The sequence below is a fragment of the Stegodyphus dumicola genome, chromosome 6, assembly GCF_044657685.1.
Source record: "Stegodyphus dumicola isolate Sdum_Otavi_A_Nest chromosome 6, ASM4465768v1".
NCBI lineage: Eukaryota > Metazoa > Arthropoda > Arachnida > Araneae > Eresidae > Stegodyphus > Stegodyphus dumicola.
In genome coordinates this window covers 144,672,080-144,695,074 of record NC_140773.1, presented here as the reverse complement: position 1 = coordinate 144,695,074, position 22,995 = coordinate 144,672,080, and the positions used below count along the sequence as shown (strand labels likewise).

Here is a 22,995-nt window from a genome sequence, read left to right as displayed (position 1 = left end):
GGCTTAGAGTAAGAATTGAAGATTATAAGGGTAGAGCTGGGCCCCTACAATGTTACCGTTGTCAGGGGTTCCACCACACTCAAGCAGGATGTTACTTTACGCCCAAATGTGTTCGGTGCGCTGAAGAACATTTATCTTATCTTTGCCCAAATAAAAATAAAGAAAAACCACCAAAATGTGCCAATTGCCTTCAAGAACATACATCGAATTTTAGAGGATGTGACAAATTCCCTAAGAAAAAACAAGAGAAAGTAAAAGCCTACACAAGCAGAGTAGTAGAAAGCAAAAGCTACGCACAAGCTCTCTCTACTGGAATATATTCTGACACGATTAGTGAAGCGAAAAAGGTGTTCGCCGACTTGGCTGAACTTGTTAATGTAATTAAAAGCTCAGGCTTTTTGCTTTCACAGCAAATTCAACAGACCAAAGCGGTAATTCAAGAAACTCATCAATCCGGAGACCATAATGGCCAATCACAACATTAATAAGGCCCCCATTCGAGCAGTTTTTTGGAATGCTCACAGCATTCTTAAAAAAATCACGGAACTACACAATTTCCTCACTACTCATGAGATTGACATCGCTTTAATTTCTGAGACTTACGCCACTCCGTGTAAGAACATAAATATTAATAATTATCGCACATATAGATGTGATCGCTTGAATCAAAGAGGTGGAGGAGTCGCAATCTATGTACGTAACTCCCTGCAATCTTGTTTTATTTCCGATAAAAGAAACTCCACAAATGAAATGGTCACAGTTTCAATATTACTACCTTACATAGGGACTGTTTATTTTAGTGCTTTTTACAACCCACCCGATATTGAGCTTAATGAAGATATTCTGAAAAGTATTTGCCCTGACAATCATCAGTTTATCGTTGCTGGGGACTTTAATTCAAAAAATAAAGAATGGGGATGTAGACAGACAAATAAAAATGGAAAAATTCTACATGATTTTATTACGAATCACCCCATTGCATTAGAGGCGCCAGCTGAATATACTTACCGGCCAAATGATCCTCGCAGAGCAGAGATTTTAGATCTCCTTCTTACTAATACTTCCTTTCCCATGACTATTGAAGTTCTCCACGAACTCACGTCTGATCATCTGCCAGTGGTTGCCACCCTAGGAGTCGCCAGGGATAAAAATGCAAATAAAATTAAACTCACTGACTGGAATCTCTATAAAGATATTCTTCAGATTAATCCCCCGAATATCGGTCCACTCAAAACCAGGAAAGATGTTGACGTTGCAATTGAAAACTTGACTAATGGCGTCAAATCTGCCATTAATAATGCCTCAAAAGAAATTAGCAGAGAGCAATTCGCCAATTTTCTCCCCCGCAATATTAGAGATCTTATTTCCGCACGGAATAAATTACGCAAAAGATGGCACTTGACCTGGAGTCCATATGTTAAAAGAGACTGGAATAAATTAAACAGAGATATTAAAAAGAAAATTGCTGAATACCGTAACGAAGTTTGGGAAGAGAAACTTCTCAATCTCAACCCTGCTGACGGCTCTATTTGGAAATTTGCTAAAAACTTAAAACGCAAGCCTTGCAGCAATAGGCCTATTTATTCGGACAATCACGTTGCCACCACCAATAGTGAAAAAGCACAGATCTTTGCTAATCATTTTGAACAACAATTTATGCCGAACAGAGAACCCAGAAACATCAATTTTACTTATGAAGTTTCCTATTTCATTAGAGACTGGCTAAATGCACCGACCGCTAGAAATCCTACCAAGTTCACTTCGCCTATTGAGGTTAAAGAAGTTATCAAAAGACTCAAAGCTAAGAAAGCACCTGGCTATGATACAATTAGCAACAACGCTATCAAAAATCTACCTGATAACTGTGTCACTAAATATACAAGCATCCTTAACGCATGTTTGAACATGAGCTATTTTCCCACTGCATGGAAGCATGCAAAAATGATTTTAATTCCAAAGCCCGGAAAAGACATCACAAAACCGGATGGTTACCGGCCCATTAGCCTGCTCGCCGGATTTGCGAAAATTTTTGAACGAATTATACTTACCAGACTAAGACCATACTTATCTGTACTTCCACCTGAGCAGTTCGGTTTTCGCAGCCAACTTTCCACCACCAAGCAACTGATTAGATTGGTTGAGTTTTGCGGTGACGCACTGCACAAAAATCAAAATGTGGCTCTCCTCATGCTGGACGTGGCGAAAGCTTTCGACCGCGTCTGGCATGAAGGACTTATCTACAAATTAATTCATCACAATCTTGACAGAGAGATCATCTTGCTTATCGTCTCTTTCATTTCTAACAGGACTTTTTCAGTTTCCATAGGAGATGACTCTTCTTGTGTCAAACCAATAAATGCTGGAGTCCCCCAAGGATCAATTTTGGGACCCATTTTATATCTCCTTTACGTTGCAGACTTCCCTAATGTTGACAATGATCCTAACTATTTTCTTGGTTGCTACGCGGATGACACGGCTTTAGCCGTTAAGTCCGCTAGCGCCAAACATGCTATTTTCAAGCTACAACTACGCATGCCTGACATTGAAGAATGGTGCCAAAGATGGCGTATCTCTATTAATGCACAGAAATCAAACCTATTAATGATTAGGAAGAAACGCAGACTTATACAATTAAATGAAAATATTACACTGTTTGGGGAAACAGTCCCGCATGTTGAAGAAGCCACTTACTTAGGAGTTGTATTTAACAGACAACTCACCTGGAAAAATCATATCAAAAACTTGAAGAGAAAAGCTTACAGCATTATTAACTGCCTCAGGCCTTTACTTGGCAAATACTCCAGCCTGGATCTTCGCAGGAAAAGACTTCTATATATTACCATGATCAGGCCTATTTTAACTTATGCGTCACCTGCATGGGCCACTGTAAAAGATAATGAAATTAACCAGTTACAGATTATACAGAATAAAATGCTTAGACAAATGACTAATGTACATATGTACGTTAGTAACGTCACATTGCATCATGACTTTCAACTCCATTCAATTAAAGAACATCTGCACAAGCTGAATACACAATTTTTTAATAAAGCACTAAACTGTGACCATCTTGCTATATTTGATACTTTTAAGTATATTATCCTCTCTGACGACGAAAAACTGAGACCTCTCGCGGCTCACCTCACTCACGACTCTAATTTTCCAACATAATCAAGAATTGTAAATATTGTAAAGCATCTTGTAATTTATATTATTTTTTACTTTATGATTGTATCTTTATTTTAAAAGTTGTATTTATTTATGTATTTTGTATTTATGTTTCTCGTTATTGCACATGATGACTTACACACTACCCGTCTGTCCATGATCGTCTCCTTGCTTGGTCTGCGATGTTGGCCCCCTTTTTACCAACTACCTCTCTAAACTGATGATTGTACTACTGCGATGTGCCTTCATGGTAATTTATGGAGCCAGACAAGCGGCCATGTGCTGCATTCTGGCAATATACAAACAGTCAGTCAGTCAGCCTCGGATTCAGATTCTGGACCAAGAGGAGACATTACGAAACGACCAAAAAAGCAGAAGAAGCCCGCTCTAACGGAGCCCGCTGATTCGTCAGTAGTAGAGACACCGGAGCAACCAGCTACGGAAACCATGGAAGTAGCCGAGGATCAACCGGCGGCCAATCAGGATATTCCAGCATCGAAACGTACCCCTCCGATCATTGTGAAGGACTTATCCTTTCACTTTATTAAGTTGCAAGGCATTTTGGCTGGTTATAATCTATCCCCATGTAAGGACTATCATGGGCAACAAATAAAGGGAGGATTTAAAATTCAGGCGTACAACCCGACAATTTATAAACAACTAGTGAAAGTTTTGAAAGATGAAAAATATCCTTCCCCTGCTTTGAACTCCCGGAGTCAAAGTTAGTGAAAGTAGTAATCCGACATTTGCCATCATATGTGACCTGCGCCGAAATAGCGGAACAACTAACAGATCGTGGATACAAAATTGAACGAGTCGACCAGCTAAAGAGACGACGAGACGGAGAAATAATTAATTTGCCGTTATTTCTAGTCACGCTGGAAAAGAAAGAGAAAAGCAAAGAAATTTATCACGAAAAATTCATGCTCGGTATGAAGGTTGAAGTGGAGAGATATAAAGGAAGAGCAGGCCCCCTGCAGTGCTTCCGCTGTCAGGGCTTCCACCATGCTCAAAGTCACTGTAATCACGACGCTCGCTGTGTTAAATGCGGCGAAAAACATCAATCCTCTATGTGCACAAAATCCAAGGATACTCCTCCTAAGTGTGCCAATTGTAATGAAGTCGGGCACACTGCGAACTACAGAGGGTGCGTTAAGTTTCCCAAGCCTAAAGCTGCTGTGCAAAAATCTTACGCGGATAGATTTGTTACCAACAAATCATACTCAAGTGCACTCACTGCAGGACTGGCTCCCGAAAGTGTCACGGAAGCTTTATTAAACTTCCGTGACTTTATTATCAATAATCCAGTTTCCATTTATGTGCCGGATGACTTCACCTATCGTCCGGAACGCATCGAATTTTCAGACATACTGGATATTGCACTTTTCACAACGACACTTCCTATGGTCTTAGACGTGAAAAATGAACTTTCCTCTGACCATCTTCCTGTACTGGCATATTTAGGAATCACAAAGACAATTAATGGAAAGTATCGCACCAAAGTTGATTGGACTCTTTTCCAAAACGTTTTAGTGACAAGCAATTTGGCTCTAGGTAATCTTAATGACACAAATGGCATCGATAAAGCAATCAGTGACGTAACGCAGTCCATCCAGGTGGCGATCACGGAGGCTACTGAACATCTGAGCGCTAAGGAAAATGCTTTTCGCCTCCCCCGGAGCACACGTGAAAAGATGCGGCAAAGAGTATCACCGCAAAGAGTATCACCTGACATGGGACCCGCAAATCAAAAGCGCGATTAATCGACTTGGCAAAGAAATTAAATACGAAATTAATAACTTCAAAAATGAAATCTGGGCAGAAAAAATCTCTAATTTCAATACTCAGGATGGCTCTCTTTGGAAAATTGTCAAAAATTTTAAAAATACTTACGCAACGAACAGACCCATTATGCACAATGGAAACCTAGCCATTACGAATGAAGAAAAAGCGAACTCCTTCGCTACACATTTGGAAGAACAATTCTCGCCTAACTTAACCCCTTGTGATGCAAAATTTGAACATGATACTCTCATTAAAATTCAAGAATGGCTTAACTCCCCTACTGTTAATAACCTAATCCCGCTCACTACTCCGGCAGAAGTATCTACAATAATGAAGAAACTCAAGCCCAGAAAAGCTCCAGGAATTGATGGAATTACTAATCAATCTATTAAACTACTGCCTCTTAACTTCATCTGCAAAATCACCAGTATCTTTAATGCAGCACTGACTAACTGTTATTTTCCTACCGCATGGAAAACTGCAAAAATTGTCATGATCCCAAAGCCGGGATAAAATCACACCCAGACCGATGGTTACAGGCCAATTAGCCTCCTGCCGGTCCTCAGTAAAATTTTCGAGCGCATCATACTCTCCAGAATCCAACACCACCTGGATGCACTTCCTCCGGAGCAATTCGGATTTAGAAGAAATCTCTCTACTACTAAACAACTGGTACGCATTATCGAATTCGCAGGCTCGGCTCTGCATAACAGACAAAATGTGGCTATCCTCATGTTGGACGTGGCGAAAGCCTTCGACCGCGTCTGGCATGAGGAATTAATTATCAAACTAATGAGCTACAACTTTGAACCCGAACTACTTCGCATCCTTCACTCGTTCATCACTGAGAGGAACTTTAAAGTATGTGTCAACGATGATCTCTCCACTGAAAGGAAAATTAAAAGCGGCATCCCTCAAGGCAGTGTTTTGGGACCTGTAATGTATATTTTCTACGCTGCTGATTTTCCCAAAATTAGCTCTATCAACTCCATCCTTGCCTGCTATGCCGACGACACGGCTATTGCCGTGAAATCAGCTAACCTCAACCACGCCATCAAAGTCCTACAGAACTTCACCCCATCCATCGAAAACTGGTGTAGCAAATGGATAATCAAAATTAATGCAAGTAAATCACAACTATTGCTCATCAGAAGAAGAAAACGAAACCGCCCTGTAAATAACAACCTTTTCCTGTTTAATGAAATTGTTCCCATAGTTCTCCAGGCCAAATACCTCGGGGTCACTATTAATGATAAGCTTACCTGGACACCGCACATTAACAATGTCAGGAATCAAGCCCTGAAAGTCATTAATTGTCTCCTACCCATCTTAGGAAAATACTCCAATCTTGATCTACGCAAGAAACGACTTATCTACTTGACTGCTGTGAGACCCATCCTCACATATGCATCTCCTGCATGGACTGCGGCAAAACCTGCCGACATTAATAAACTGCAAATTGTGCAAAATAAATTCTTGAGAATCGCTACAAACGCCCCTTACTATGTGAGGAACTCTGTGTTGCATAGTGATCTACGTATTGACACCTTAAAAGATTTCCTGCACAAGAGCAACGAAAACTTTTTTCAAAAAGCATTTAACTGCAGTCAGTTAAACTTTTTTCAAACCTTAAACTATGAAATCCTTGCAGAAGACCAATTTCTATGTCCGTTTGCTGCATTTTCATTAAATGCCGACGATAATCATCCTACTTAATCTCCCAAAACCAAGCAGCATCCTTCGAAGCCACAGTTCGGAAGGGTGGCCCCTCACGTAACCTAGGACTTAGAAAATTTCTATCTCTGCTTTGGATCACTCAGTGCTACTGAAATGACTGCACATATCTGTACATATTTTACTGATTCTTTTACTTTATAACCTTATTTTTATTCTATCCAATGTGTATATATTCCTCAATAATCTATTTACAACTGCATATTTTCTGTCAACTGAACACTACTGAGACTGATGAACTCTGTGCTATGCCACGCCCAGTGCTCATAAATTCTAGACTTTGCAGCAATTTCACGAACTGTTAGTGAAAAACTCTTGTGAAATCCATTGACTGGAACTCTTGCCCTTCAGAGAAAAATATGTTTTCATTATTTGAATGACGAATATTTTTTAAAAAACAAGTTTTCTTAACCATCACATGACATGGCTCCACTTTTGACTTTCTACGCTAACATTGTATATTTGTAAATACTCATATTTAACCAAGATTCAATTATGGAACTTCATTCTGAATAATTTTATTTTATTTTTGACTTTCATCATTTCAACTTTTTTGCATATTTGTATCTGATTTGTATTTTACACCACCCCACGATGTTACACTCTTTAGTGGCAAAGTGCCACACTTTCCCTTATTTTCACATCTTGTCTCTGCGACACCTTTGTTCTGTTTTTAGTACTTCCAGGAACCCTTATTAAACGACAACTGGCAAAAAGCCTGCAATCCACGCAGGCTAAGTCCAGTATAACAGCGGAAAATGGAATGGAATCGCTACCGACCAGAGGTGATGATTCATCACGTTTTATTTATAATTTTTTCCTCCGGAGCGAAAGGCAGATTTATTTCTTGCTCTGAGTCATAACTACAGCAGTTTTCAAACTCATTAATAAATTTTACATCTCTGCTTATTATCACTTTACGTGCCTCTGGATCCCAAAGTCTTCAGAATAGGCAATAAAAATACATTCTTTAGATCGAATATTCCTCGCCTTTTATTTAGCGAAAATGCTTTTTGGCCAAAGGTTCTGAAGTGAGAGACAGCTGGTACTCTGATAAACATCACTTCGTAAGGTGTTTTTATTTTGTTTTTTAAACCTCGCGTTGGGCAGCGATTTCGAATGTAAGCAGCCGTATTGACGGCTTCGGCCCAGAATTTCTGAGGTAGATTGGACTGCAATAACAAACATCGCGCCATTGAAACTAAAGTGCGGTTTAATCTTTCCGCGACGCCATTCTGGGCTGGCGTGTAAGGAGTGCTCATTTCGTGTTTTATTCCCGCGTCATTAAGAAATTTTTTAAAGTCTTTCCCTAAATATTCTAGCCCGTTATCGGTTCGCAGGATTCTGATTTTAGAATTAAGTTTATTTTCAAAAGATGCTTTAAAATTTATGAAAGCTTCTTTAACCTGATCCTTAGATTTCAGAAAATAAACACGAAAGTATCGAGATTTATCGACGATAAATGTTGCGAAATAAAATGATCCACCTATTGATTCGGTTCTCATGGGACCACACAAATCAGAATGAATTAGATTTAACAATTCAGTACTTCTATATTCAGGTTCTTTGGGAAGGGGAGGGGTTGCGGTTTGTTTACTCTGAATGCATACCTTACAATTAGAAAGTCATTTTGAGAAAAAGAAAGACCTCTAACCATGTTATTTATTTGAAGTTTTTTAAGATAATTTTCATTCCATATGGCCAAATCTTATATGCCACTGATCTATTTCTTTAGCAATTGATACAGATTCAAATATTGGCATGACAAAATAAAGATCATTTTCGCGTTTACCTAAAATTACTGTTTCGTTATTAGAATTAATTATTTGAGCACATTTTTCTTTGAAAATTACTGAAAGATTATTTTCAGTTACTTTAGACACTGAGATTAAATTATTTTTCAAATCAGGTACACACAATACATTTTTGAGTTTGATATTTTCAGTTTTAGAACCTATGCGAACTTTAAATTTAACAGTTCCTTTTCCAATAGCTTTAACTATTTTCTCAGCAGTTAATTTAACATAAGTATCACCTACCTCGTGAAGTTCTTGAAACAGTTCCTTGCTGTTACACATATGCGATGTTGCACCACTATCCAGACAAAAAATGTCTTTAGAATTACTATTAGTGCACGCTACGGCTTTTTCTTGCTCCAAGGAATTCTGATTTTCTGCAGACATCGCAGTTTCACTGAGGCGTTTGCTTTTAGTTTCTTTACTTTTCTTTCTACATTTCGATGCTCTATGCCCATAGATATGGCAGAAGTTGCATCTGTAGTTAACTGGATATTGTCTTCGGTTTGCAGACTTATCTGGTTTCGGTTTAGGAACCGGTCGTTGAGTATACTCCCGATCTTTTGAATAGAACGCATGTTGCGGTTCAGAAAATGATGAATCTTTATTTTTGCGAGCGTTAGCTTCTTCCAACAGTTTAATTTTCAGCATTTCTGGAGGAGGCAGTTCATCACGAGATTCGATGGCTATTCGAAGCTTTCATAAGAGTCCGGTATGCTATATCAAAGCAATATTGTAAGCAAATCATCCGTAATGTTTATTTCCATTTCTTTCAGTTTCTCCACAAGAATAAAAAAATCATTTAGATGATCAATCATTTGTTTTGAATCACTCATTTTTGTAAAAATCAATTTTTTTAGAATTGTGGCCTTTCTAGCTGGTCCCTTCGATTCGTAAATAGAATGCAATTTACTCCACAGTTCGTGAGATGTTACACAATTCTTTACTTGTGGAAGTTCACTGGGTAAGATGGATAGGGTTATATCCGCTCGTGCTTTTTGGTCAGTAGTGTTCCATTTAGCAAATTCTTCATCACCAGGTTCTGGTTTCGGAATTTCCCAAGTTACGTAGTCCCAATTATCATTTTTAATCAGTATTGCTTCCATTTGCAACTTCCACGAGTCAAAGTTGTCCTCGTTTAGCTCTTCAATTGAAACTGTATTTCTCGTCCTCATTTTCATTTCAGTCGACGCAGCTTGGCTTGCCGAAAGAATTTAACAATGGTAGTTGGACTGCACAGTTAAGCGCTATCTCGGCCCATAACCTATGAAGAATAAAATGACGTCTTCTATATACACGACAAACATTTATTTAAACTATAAAGACGTTGAACAGCAGAGTAGAAACATGATATTACACAGCGCTTTGATATTACATAGCGCTTTGCACTTCTCGCTTACATGCAATACTCACCATTGACTTTGGCTAACTGCATATTAACCAAGGAGTTGGTATTAACCAAGTATAGGTACTAGCAGAGAACTTGCACACAGAAACACAGCAGAGAACTTGCTTATCATGCGCATGCGCTAGGGGAATCGACGGCGGTTGCCAACATAATTCTTTTCCGCATGTTCTGTTGATCATCTAGTTTGAAACCTTTATTTTCACTATCGGAGGTCGTAGTCATATACTTCTAATTGCAGAAGTATTTTAAATGACGAAAATATTCATGTTTTGTAATGTTAAGTTTTAAAGAAAATATTATTTTGGACGAATAACGAAATCTAACTTTTAATGCGATCTCCCGTTTCCTGTACTTATATTTGAGAAAGTTTTATACACGTTACGAAAAAATTAATTTATAAGAAGTTTGACTCCCGTACGACAAAAACAGAGCGGAACATTTAATTTCAAAATTTGCGATTTCTAATATCATTTTCAACTTGCCTTGAAGGATAGGTTAATTAAGTTACAATAATTCAATGAAATAAATTTAAAAGAAGTGTGGCAAAATATATGTATAATTTAATAACTGTACAAGGAAGTCATGTGGTGTCCACGTCAAATTTTTTATTTTTTGATGCAAAATTTTCATTTTACTTAAGACATATTCTTTCCCGTCGGCTCTTTTTAGATCGCACGCTCAACCCATATGTAATTTGAGTTTGGAACCACTGCCTTAATGATTAATTTGAATGGTTTCACTGCAGCATGTTGGCAAGGAATACAATTTAGAAGTGTAATTGCTTCAAACAACGTGAACTTAAGATTGTAATCATTATATAAGCTGATAATTATACTTAATATGGATGTTAATGTAAATTTTTCAACAACTGTTAGCTTATGAAATTCAGAAGTTCAATGTTGATTGTAGAGTTCATCAACTGCTTTTTAATTTATGCAGAGATCTGAAAGCGGAAGACAAAGACAGACGACTTCTTGTAGAAGTGTGGGATTGGGACAGAACATCTCGGAACGACTTCATGGGTTCTCTTTCTTTCGGCATCTCAGAAATCATGAAAAATCCCGTTGATGGTTGGTTCAAATTGCTCACAGCGGAAGAAGGAGAATTTTACAATGTTCCTGTGCCGCCAGAGGGAGCAGCTATCGCCGAACTTCAGAATAAAATAAAGGTATTTTGTAAATTTTAGCGGATTCATCGTCGTAATAATACATGAATTACGTTTTGTTCATAAAAAATCTTAACATTACTGAAAAGATAAATTTCATATATATATTATTTTTCTAGTATGTGGTCTACCGCTTTTAATTAGATAGTTATTTCATAAATGGTACGACTGGTATTTTAAAATATGGAAATAAATACGAATGCATAAATGGAAATGATTCCATTAATTAATTTAATAACATAATAAAGTTTTTAATTCCGCTGAATTTAAAGTTACTTATGAGGGACAAAGTGGCGTTTCTGGAGAGTTTTTTTCGAAAAGTTTGCCAAATCATCGACATTTATCGTAACTCGGGAAACATCATTTAAAGAAAACAATTAAAAATATAAATTAAAATACAAAAATGGTGATTAAAAATACAATTTACAATAACGCAAATTAAAAATACAATGTGATACATGAAACATTATACATAATATAATATACATTACTGTTGTTCTTTCCATGTATGAATCAAACTTTTTTTTTTTTTTTTACATATATTGGCATAATATCTTTTACATAAAATTATATAAATTGACATTATGCACATGAAGCATTTTACATATAATATTACATGCATTCTTGTTTTCTCTCCATGCGAGCTATTTTCAGTTAAAAAACTGAGATAATTGCGATAATTTGGCATCGCTCATAGTCTCGGCACTGGGCACACTAAGCATTATATAATTATATGATACATTATTGTTGTTCTCCCCACATACGATGTATTTTCACTTAAAAAGGGTCAGAAAACTGTACATACTCGGGTCTCGCCCAGTCTCGGCTTTGCGCCCGTTTAACATTATATGTATTATAATGATACATTACTATTGTTTTCGCTATATACACAGCGATCTGTTTTCACTAAAAAAAACATAAAATTGTATAAACTCGACACTGCACGCATTAAACATTGCAGATGCTATATTATATGCATTATTTTTTTTCTTCCTATTTAGAAAGCGGTGTGTTTTACAAAACAACGAAAAAGTACCTTTACTGAGGTAAAATGCTTATTTAAGTTTGGTGTGCCTTTTATTTATCACTAAGTAATTTCAACACTCTTATAATTTAATAAATGGAATCATTTTCATTTATATATTCATATTTGTTTCCATATTTAAAAATAGCGTTTCAGTGGTCCAACTATGAAATAATTATCCAACTAAAAACGGTAAATCGCATACTACATGAATACCATATTTGCATTTAAATTAGTCAGATTTGCTCTTAAACCACTTGGTTTGTTTATCGATAACAGGTTAAACTTAAGCGTTAAATATCTAACTCTTTATTAAATGACAACTTGCTGGTACGTGGAAGATGAAAGTATTTTATTTAAAGTAGTGGCAACACACTGCTTTTAAATAGGTGAGTTTATTGATTAAAATTGAAAAACAAATATCTATTTTGCCGAATGGTAAACTTCAGTCGCTTTGAAGATTAAAATGATTTCTTTAGAACAGATTTGCCACTGCTGGCTTTCAAATCTGATGTCTGTTATTCAAAAATTCACTAAATTCGTACAATGTATGAAATAAATCAAAAACAATTTGAAATTAAGAATTTGGGCTTCCAGCTGCCCAGCTGTGTGGAGAACTAAGTGTATTCTAAATTAATTCCTCTTATGTGATTCTTACATTACGCTAATGATTCAGGCACTTAAGCTCCAGCGAATAAGATTTTAAGTAGAATTAAAACTTTTTATTGACAGCCATCTGGAAAATTCGAAAGTAAAAATGAGTTTTGAAAGTAAAAATTCTGAAATGAGTTTTGATCTTGAATAAGCCGCATTCGCTTTCCGCTTGCCTTGCTATCTAGATCGCTGTTGCTGTAAATTTCCCTTCTTCCCGAAACGTTTACAAAAATGTAGAAAGGCGCTAATTTATCTGCCTTGACAAAGACAATACTTGTCAAGGAGAATAAAAAAATTAATATTAAAATCGTCCACGACCGAAAGCTTTTTTTATCCCAGAGGCGGTTGCAAATGACCTGACCGGCACAGCCAATTTGGATAAATGTGCCGGCACATTTCTCCAAGTTGACCATTGTACAACAAGATACAAGGGTGCTGCTGCATGAAAATACAGAGGTTCTGGGCACACTTATGAAGTTCAGTATATACTACGCAAAAAGCAACCTTCATCAATATTCCGGGACGCTCTTTTAAAGCTATAAGTGAACAGCAGCCGATTTGAATAAAGGTGCCAGCACCTTTTTTAAGTTAGTGTTTGAAGTCTCGTCAGCCTTATGAAGTTCAGTTTCCAGCACGCAGAATGCATCCTTCATAAAAATGAAGGAATGTTTCTTTGAATATCTAAGTCAACAGTCGTAGACATGAATAATGATACCGGCACCTTTTGAAAGTTATCCATTCACCAAGGCCATCCATCATCAAGATGCCGCTACGTTCCTTTGCAGATCTAATTGAACAGTCGCAGGCTTGAATAAAGGTGCCGGCATCATTTGCAAGTTAGCTATTTTTCACCGATGCATAAGAGATGTCTGGAACTCTTATTACGTTCAGTATACACCTTGAAGAATGCATCCTTCATCAAGATGATCGGGTATTTTATTTTAGTGAAAAATTCACCGACGTACATGCATGTACTCGTACCCGTATGAAGTCCAATTTAGAACTTTCAGAAGACATCTTCCATGAATGTGCCGTACCTTTATGATGGTTTCTATCTAGATGAAATATTCAGCCAAGGGTGCCGTCACCGTCGTACACGTGAGCCAGTATTTGCCAAGAATATCGTGAAATAAATGTGCCCCCACCCTCACGAAGCCGATACCATTATTAAATCCAATTTATGACTTGCAGAAAGCAACTTTCGTCGAGGTGCTGGTACCTTTATATTAGCGCAAATCTATTCGAAGTGTTGTTGAAATCTCCTCATAAAGGTACCGGCACCATGATGAAGCTCACTTTATAACTTGTAGAAAGTACCTTTCGACGAGGTACCGGCATACGTAAGAGCTCAGAGCTGTTGCTAGACATTTTGTATAGACGTTAGGTTATTTAGAAGCAGGACAGATGAAAAATGAGCAATGCCCTCTCCGGGACTGGAACCACGGTACTCTCGAATACGCGTCGAGTGTGCTGACCACTACACCACGAAGGCATGCTAAGAATGCGGGAGAAATACCTTATAATTTAACCGCCCACTGCAAGCTTTACGACGCCTACATTTTGCCGCCCAACGTTTAAATGCTTAAAATGTCGCCTTGCTTTCTGCCAGATACAGCCTCACTGGCCGTGAATTGTTGTGTGAGAATCTTCTTGATTTTCTTTCTGTCTAACGTCAATACGAGACAGTTTTCCTTAAAATCTCTCCCTCTCTTAAGCAAATAATTCTCTCTTTGCCATAATTGTTAATACATATGCAGTAGTACGTCGGTATACGTGCGCTTTGAAATACGTCCAGCTTATTATGCGTTGTGCTTGGACGCGAAAGTTTTTGATTGGTATACGACTTTTGTTTGGAATAGAATTCGATGAGTCACGATTGCCCGCATTACATTTGTTTATTTCTTTCGAGACAATACTACGACTGCTCATAGCGTCAGTACGCCTATCGCTACTGTTTCATCAAACCGCACTCTAACTCTGAACTTTCTTTTGATTTTGTGTCTCTTGCCGTAAATTTTTTGTAAATTCGTTATACAATGAATTTTAAGAAAGTTAACGAGAAAAGGTCAAGCAACGAAGAAAATGATTAGGATCACATCACCATGAAAACGAAAAAAGAGATTGTTGAAAAGTATGAGTGCGTATTCTGAGACATGCGGCCGAGTACGATTGTGAAAAACAAAGATGCCATTAAATCGGCTAACGCAGCGAAGGGGTTGATATCGGTTATCAAAGATCATAGACATTACAACATGTTGAAAAATTGCTTTTAATCTGGACAGCAGAAAAGTTTATGTACAGTATCAGTTAAAGTGCTTTATTTATGTACAATATGTGTTTCATCTACTGCATTTATAGTTTAGCACAAACAGAGCTATAATAACAACAAAAGGATTTTTTAATAAGAAGCATTAGTTATTTTTCCTTTATTTCTTACTGGAAAAGTTACTTTGGTGTACGTCCAATGCTCTGGAACGGATTAATGACATATACCGAGGTAAACTGTAACTAATACTATTTTCGGAAGCATTGTTTTCTGCAAAACGTATTTAAAATTTCCGTCTACTTTATTGTAAACATTCATGGTATCCATATACCAGAGAGGGGGGGAGGATAAAGTAACTTACTTTGTGTGAGCGCTTTGCGATCGTATTGCTCAACGAATCCGAATGAAATTTAAAAGTATTCTGGGATATGCACTCGAGAATGATATGAAGAACAATAATTAAACCCTTGCGATCACAGTTACAACAAATAAACTTCTAAAATCTAACAAGAGCTTGAATCATTCCATTTTTATTTCTTTGTACCAAGTAAGGAAAGTGTTATAATCGAGAAAAATTTCGGGTTTCATATTTTAACGGAAATAGCCATTTTGACTAACATTTTGCCTGATATCTCGACGTGCGGACAAAATAAGGTTCTTTATGCGAAAACGAGTTGTAAAATTGATTTAAAATGGATATTTTGTGACGCCTGTAACATACGTATCTTTCATAACTCAAAACCGATTAACCGTAAAACATTGAAATTTCGTGTAAAATTCTTGAGACTGCTATAACATCTAGTTGTCTCCTTTTTTTAATACCTGGCTTGTCCTTACCCAGCCTTTATTTTCGCAATCGCTTGTCATATTCATCCAAATTATGGAAGTGTTTTGAATGACGAAAATATTCAAGTTTTGGCAACGTCAAATTAAAAAAAATTGACAAATGACAAAATCTTAACTTTTAATGCTCTCTCGCGGTTCCTATACTTATATTTGGGAAAGTTTTATACTCGTTATAAGAAGATAATACAAGAAGTTTGATTCCCCTCGTAAAACAAAAATTGACCGGGGTACTTCTTTTCAAAATTTGAAATTTTTTATATCATTTTTAACTTGCCTTGAAGGACAGGTTAATTAAGTTAGAATAATTTAAGGAAGTAAGTTTAAATGAAATGCAGCAAAAAATGTGTGTAATTTAAATAGGCCGTACAGTAATGCATAAGGAAGTCATGTGCTATCCACATTAGATTTTTTTCCCTATCAATATGCGGACTATATAATGAAAAATCATAATACTACCGCTAAAATCTAATTGGTATAACATCTTTGAATTATACGTCAGTATAATATATGACGTAAGTTAAAGTGATAGTGTTTAAATTTATATCTGATAATCCATATGAACTATGGATGTGCTCTTATATGATTTTATTTTTCAAATTTGGGTTTCCAAGGCCTCATTTTCGGGTTGAGGACTACGTTATTCAAAATTTGATGGCTCTAGGTATCGTTGTTTTTTCACAATGCAAGAAACATGCATACATTCAGGTAGATTCTTCATTATTTAACCACTTTAAATATAATACAGGGCGATAATATTTGGTGGCAAGAGTTTGAAAAGTGTTACAGCCATTTATAGTGATTCAACAAAAGTGCATATTCGAGACTAATAGCCTTCTGGGCTAAAAAACATATAAGCAACCGACTCTCATAAATGAATCGAACCATTGCTCTTCAGTTCGTATTAGCATGTAACGAGTTAGCCACAATACTTTCCACGGCGATAGTCTGCGTAAAAAGATAAATTATCGCTTTTCACAAATACCAAGACACTCCTATTAGTTAATTACGCAGTGTCAATGAGCATGGCAAAAATTAAATGAATGAGGAAAATAATGAGTCCTCGAGCCAAAAAATAATGTTTACAAACCTGCACGTGTTTATTATTGTTAGAAGGGTTACTGTAATTTGCATGTCCACCACATGATGGCAATGATATCCGTTGATTTTGTTTCGGTTTAGAATACTTCATGCTTCACGTCAAGCCATACATTTCATTTTGAAATAAAAGTAGAAGTGAAATTTATATTAACTGTTCAGAGCTTTGTGTTTTACTCAGTCGTGTGCTGTAAATAATATATATATATATTTTCAAAAGAAAGACGTATTTTCAAGAGAAAAGTGTGAAGGGCCATTTGGAAAATTTTGGGTCTGATTATCCCAAGATAAGAGTTTATTAAACTATATACTAAATTAACTTAAGACACTCTGGAATTAATTCTGGAACTTTTACATTCTTGTTTATAACAAGAGGCTGTTTATGGTGTAATATCCCACTTGGAATAAGACATCAAAGCAACTTCGTATTTAATTGGTCAATTCCGAGAAGAGTTCAGGGGTTAACCCTTTGGTTAACGCGCGCTATTTGATTTGCACATGACGTAATTCCATTCGTTGTGCTTTGAATGTTTACTATAGTCTGTGATATCTAGGATGGAAATAGGTCTTAATTCCACGAGCATACAAAGGCGCAGAACTGGAATCCTAAAGAAAATTAAACGATCATTATGCAGTCGATTAGTAAAAACGCACTTGGGCCTGAGAAGAGAAGGATTTGAAAGTGTAGATGATACTGAAAATGTACGTAAGTGTTAATCTGTTATAAAAGTAAATAGACGCGCAATTAAGTCACGACCGATGATTAATTAGAGCAATTATAGCATTTCAGACTATTTTATTTATCATTTAAATCTGTTAAAATGTAAAAAGTTATATTTAATAATCCTTTATGAAAGGAAAATAATGAGTCCTCGAGCCAAAAAATAATGTTTACAAACCTGCACGTGTTTATTATTGCAGGATTTCAGCTGCATATTATTTATTATTTTTCGTTTGCTATAGAGTTTTAGCATTTTATTGTTTTATTTATTATTATTTTAGTGAGCCGAGTTGATGTTTGTTATTAAAATGATGAATTAGCAAAAATCGTGATTCTACGTGATTGGGAACTCGATTATTTATGTATTAACGTATTACCTTTTTTACATATATAGGTGTTTTTCTTTATCCTTACCTCTCTTTTATTTTAATTTTATACTTATGCCAGTGGGGGGGGGTATGTGTAAAAGTACACAATTAGGTAAAACTTATTAATTCCTTTATGGATTTATGTATGTGTGTCCATGACTGACAACCATATTCTTTAATGTGAGTTGTCTATTACAGTGTGTACAAAAATCTACTGTAATTTTCATTCTGGTGTTGAAACTCAATTTAAGGAGTGATTTGATTAAAGTGACCACATTTTCATTGAGACAAATCGGGACAAATAGAATGAAATGAGAATTGTAATTTAGTTATGAAAGCAGACCAATAATTCAAAAAAATATATTTTATTGTATACATTCATATACTTGTCTGTAAATATACAAAAATATATTTATTACTAGCTATTGGTAACTATAAAAATATTTGTAAAAAACTATAATTTGAATATTATGTTTGTAATTAATTTAAAATTTTACTTAAAAAAATTATGATTTTCTTTCATGGCCATATTTTTTATTTAAGTGAATACTTTGCAATAGATTTGGATCATTGGAAGCACTTCCGCAGAGAACCTGGTAAATGTAAACATCGCCAACTTTGGCGATAATAGTTCAAACCTGGTAACCTAGCTAATTCATCCTATTCGCTTGTGCGAAGGTTGTCGTTGTTCGCATCTGGAGATTTATATTATTCTTCTCTTATTTATTGTTATTTTTTCTGAATTTTTTAACAACGAATAGATAGAAATATTTTCGCATAATTAAAGAAGTTTTCGTCGAAAGATGCCGGTTCTCGGCTCGTCAGTTCGGGATCAAAGGAAGAAAATATGGCGGGAGGGGTGAATGCTAATTTGTAACATGCTGTTCACGTTATGTTCTTAATTATTAACAGTTGTAAGCACGCAGAACCATGAGGTTTCCAAATCCTAAAATAATTTTAAAATGTATAAAGTTCTAGTTTTATTAACTTAACAATGCTACTGAAGAAAATTTCATTACTGTTGAAGGTTATTTGTATTGTGAAATATATCATGAAAAAGGACAGGTATTTGTTGCAACGTAAAATGCTTTAAGCTGTATGCAAGTAACTTGGAAAAAAAAAAAAAAAATGCTGAAAACTATGTAAAATGGATGTATTAAAGGTCATGCATTCATTAATTTATTACATGGGCATGGCTCTTACCGAAATACATCAATCAACAGGCCAAGTACTTAATAATGAAAAATGACACTTGTAAAAGAAATATTAGTATTCTATATGAATTAGAGAAAATACATATAAGTATAACGTAAACGTAAGTATAAGAATACTAATTTTTATTTTTTAAATGAATTTCTATTTCTCGTTATGCTTAATACACTGTTTTCTGTGCTAACTTGAATTTAATACAAATTTATTTTCGTATATCACATTTAACCTGTTAGTTTTACATCTACACACTCATTATCTGTGAATTTTTACTACCATTGTCTGCTAACTTGAATTTACATACACTAAAAATCACGTTTACGGCTCGGCTCATCGGAGCTTGGCGAGTAAAAATGCAACGGCGCCAACGGGTTCTTTCCCGAAGCGCCAACGGGTTCTCTGCGGATGAAAACCCGGATCATGGAATGGATTATATTTTACCCTTAATACAGATTTTAAAGTTTTAATGTTCAACTGCGTTTTTTCAATTGTTCATATTTTATTGATACCAGAAAAAAAAAAAAAAAAACCACTTTCTGTTGCTGCATTTGTTCTTGGAAGGGAGAGCATGTGCTCTACAATTTTCAAAATATTTTCATATGGAATATTATTCTGTTTAAAATGAAGGAATAACTCCATCCACTTTTTGTCTGTTTCCACATTTGCAGCCAACCAACATTTAATTTTTTTTCGATTGTTCATATTTTATTGATACCAGAAAAAACACTTTCTGTTGCTGCATTTGTTCCTGGAAAGGAGAGCATGTGCTCTACAATTTTCAAAATATTTTCATATGGGATATTATTCTGTTTAAAATGAAGGAATAACTCCATCCACTTTTTGTCTGTTTCCACATTTGCAGCCAACCAACATTTAATTTTTTCTTCAGTAACTTATTTTTTTACCAATTACATTTCATCAAAAAGATCATTTTCACAAATATTATTTTTCGGAAAATGGTTACTAATATATCAAAAAGATTTTTCCACATATTCCCCTAAAATCTCTTTTTTTAATATTCGATTTCCGCGCATTCACAGAAATCCTTCAAACTTTCAACATGCACAGTATATATATAAAAATAAGAATAAATTTTTGTAATAATATTTTCAAGATCCACTGGAAGTAAGTGAGATGCTGTTTGAATAGTACTGTGAAAATGTGCGCTGCACAACCTATTCCAATAATTTTTTGGTTCAAATGTTCGTTAAAATGTTATTGATGCCTCTTTTAGCTTTTCCACCAAAATTTTTGTTAGTGTTATCCTCACAATAGGCAATAATATTATTATTCAAATTATTCTTTTTTAAAATAGTACTTATTGAATCAAAAATTATTTATGAAGTTTCACCTGGCAATGAAACAAAATCTAATATTATAATTTTAATTCCTGTTTCTGGATCAAAATTGTGGGAAATAATTTCAAATCTTTGTGGTTGGAAGCATCATAATATATGGATATAAATGTACACTTATCTAATTCTTTCTGCAATTGTGAAAACGAATATGGTGAAAAAACATTACAAATAATTCCTTCGATTTTTGTCCTTGCACATGCAAATTTTTTGTTGTACAATGTTTTGATCATTTGCAATGTACAGTCAATTGATCTGAAACTTTGTGGTTTATGGTGTGGAAAGCAAATAGCACTTCAACTAATGCCAGCTGTTCCTCCGTTAATAATACATATTTCCTTGACAAGACGCAACGACAATGATCGAACACCACTGAGTAAATCTAACTTGTTACATTGTCTAATTTAGTTTACTCTGCTGTTTTTTTTTTATTTCTTTATATTTACTATAATAATTAATAAGTAATAGATAATATATTTTTACAGTACATTTAAAATAAGAAATGCAGATGTTTTCTAAAAAGTGGGACATTTTTAAAAATTGGCGGGACGAGGGACAGTCCTCCAAAAAGTGGGACTGTCCCGCCAAAATCAGGACGTGTGGTCACCTTAGATTTGATGTACATAAAAATTTACACAATGTCTAGAAATACAAAGTGTTTATTTGTGAAAAGCCTTTGGGTTTGAAAATTAAATGTAACTCAAGGATAATAAAGATTTTGGTTTTGTTAAGAGCCAAGAAATTTTTTAATGTTTAATTTTATTACATCTGTGGATATTTTTTTCTATTATCATCATCATAGATAGGTGTTTATCATAAAATATGAAATGGCATATAATTTCAAAAGGGAAATTCCCGGGGCTTTTCTATGTTGATATATTTTTTTGGATAAATTTCAACTTCATTTGAAATTAATGATTTTGTTGGAACTAAAATGGGTACCTTTCTATAATGTTGTGTGTGATTCATGACATAAAATTATTAGCCTGTATATGAGGTCAAAAGTATTAGCTTGATTTTCATGTATCTGGCCTGTTTCTCGGCTAATGGAGAAGTACCTGAAAGTTCTCTGAGAAATCTACAATTTTGCTAATTAAAGATATTCAAGTATTGCAAACATTTGTGTCCAGTTCTGGTAAGTACCAGAAAGTTATCCATAGAGAGGCACTAGTACTTATTTCATGAAAACTTTGAGTAGTGATACTTCAGTATACATCATTAACCTATTTCACATCTTAACCATACACTAAATGAACTTTCCAGTAAGAAATAAGGAGGAAATAATTGTTCCATTCTTATAAAAAAAATCCATACAAATACAGTGGGTAAAATAATATGTAGAGCATTGCATAAATACATACATAAATAAGTATACATATATAAATGAGTACATAAATACATACATAAATAAGTACATAAATAAAGCATTGCACATGATACTGCATAGAAACATTTTTCTGCTTTCCAGATCCACCACAGTTTTCAACTTGCTCTATTGTGTTTGATCCTTGTCTGGTAATCAATTTCAGCACCTTCACAAGGTTAGCAGATTTTATTTTTCACACTCATAGACCTCATCGTACTCTGTATACAGTATGCAGTTGCCAAATCCTGGATTTGCATGGTATCGTCATATTTTTCGACAACATCTTTTTTTTTTTTTTTTTTTTTTTTTTTTTTTTTTTTTTTTTTTTTCTTCTTCCACGGTGGTCCTAACCATTTTCTTCATTGCTTGACTCTTTTCATTAACTTCCTTAAAATTCATTGCTAATGAATTAAATTAAAATTTCTGCAGAAAAAACAAGATAATTTCAAAATTAAGAGTTATTTTTCATGCTGTTTGCTGCATTGTTCAACAATGCTGCATTCATCAGCATTGTTGCTGCAAAAGTGATATAAAGAGGATAGCAGGAAATAATGTCAGATACAAAACATGTAGCAAAATCAATTGTACACCCAGAGAAGATGTTGCTGCTATTAGGTCAGATTGTAAATAAATTTTTATCATTATTGTCAAGCTCGAATATTTTTCAGCACCCTACACTATAAGTACATCTGGTGCCTCATATAAATTAAACTAATATTTATAATTCAGAGCAAAATATTTCTCTATTTAATAGTTGGTTGCAATAACAAATTGTGTCCTCCAAAAATGAACATCTAGCTACCTAAGTTGCCTGTACTTGGAGTTAGCCTTGATTGTGGTGAATAACTGTAGTCATGGCCCAGTAATCTGTGCTTACAATTACTAATAGTTTATTACCACTAAAAACAGTTTCTAGAAGTTAGAGCAATAAACTATTTATGAGTGTCAAAATTTACAGGTAACAACAATGGATGTAATGTAGCCTAAAATTCCCAGTGTTATCTTCATGGCGATTCTGATTATCAGCATTAGTGG

At 35.1% G+C, this 22,995-nt stretch overlaps 1 protein-coding gene across 3 annotated transcripts in view; it reads left to right on the top strand.

Moving 5' to 3' along the window:
* Positions 1–22,995, top strand: part of LOC118201536 (protein kinase C, brain isozyme-like) — a 435,934-nt gene that overhangs the window by 301,006 nt on the left and 111,933 nt on the right. For all 3 annotated transcript variants that reach the window (XM_085818956.1, XM_085818955.1, XM_085818957.1), the window contains exon 7: positions 10,831–11,059. In XM_085818956.1, the coding sequence (XP_085675082.1) occupies positions 10,831–11,059 (229 nt within the window). The remainder of the gene's footprint in view (positions 1–10,830; positions 11,060–22,995) is intronic.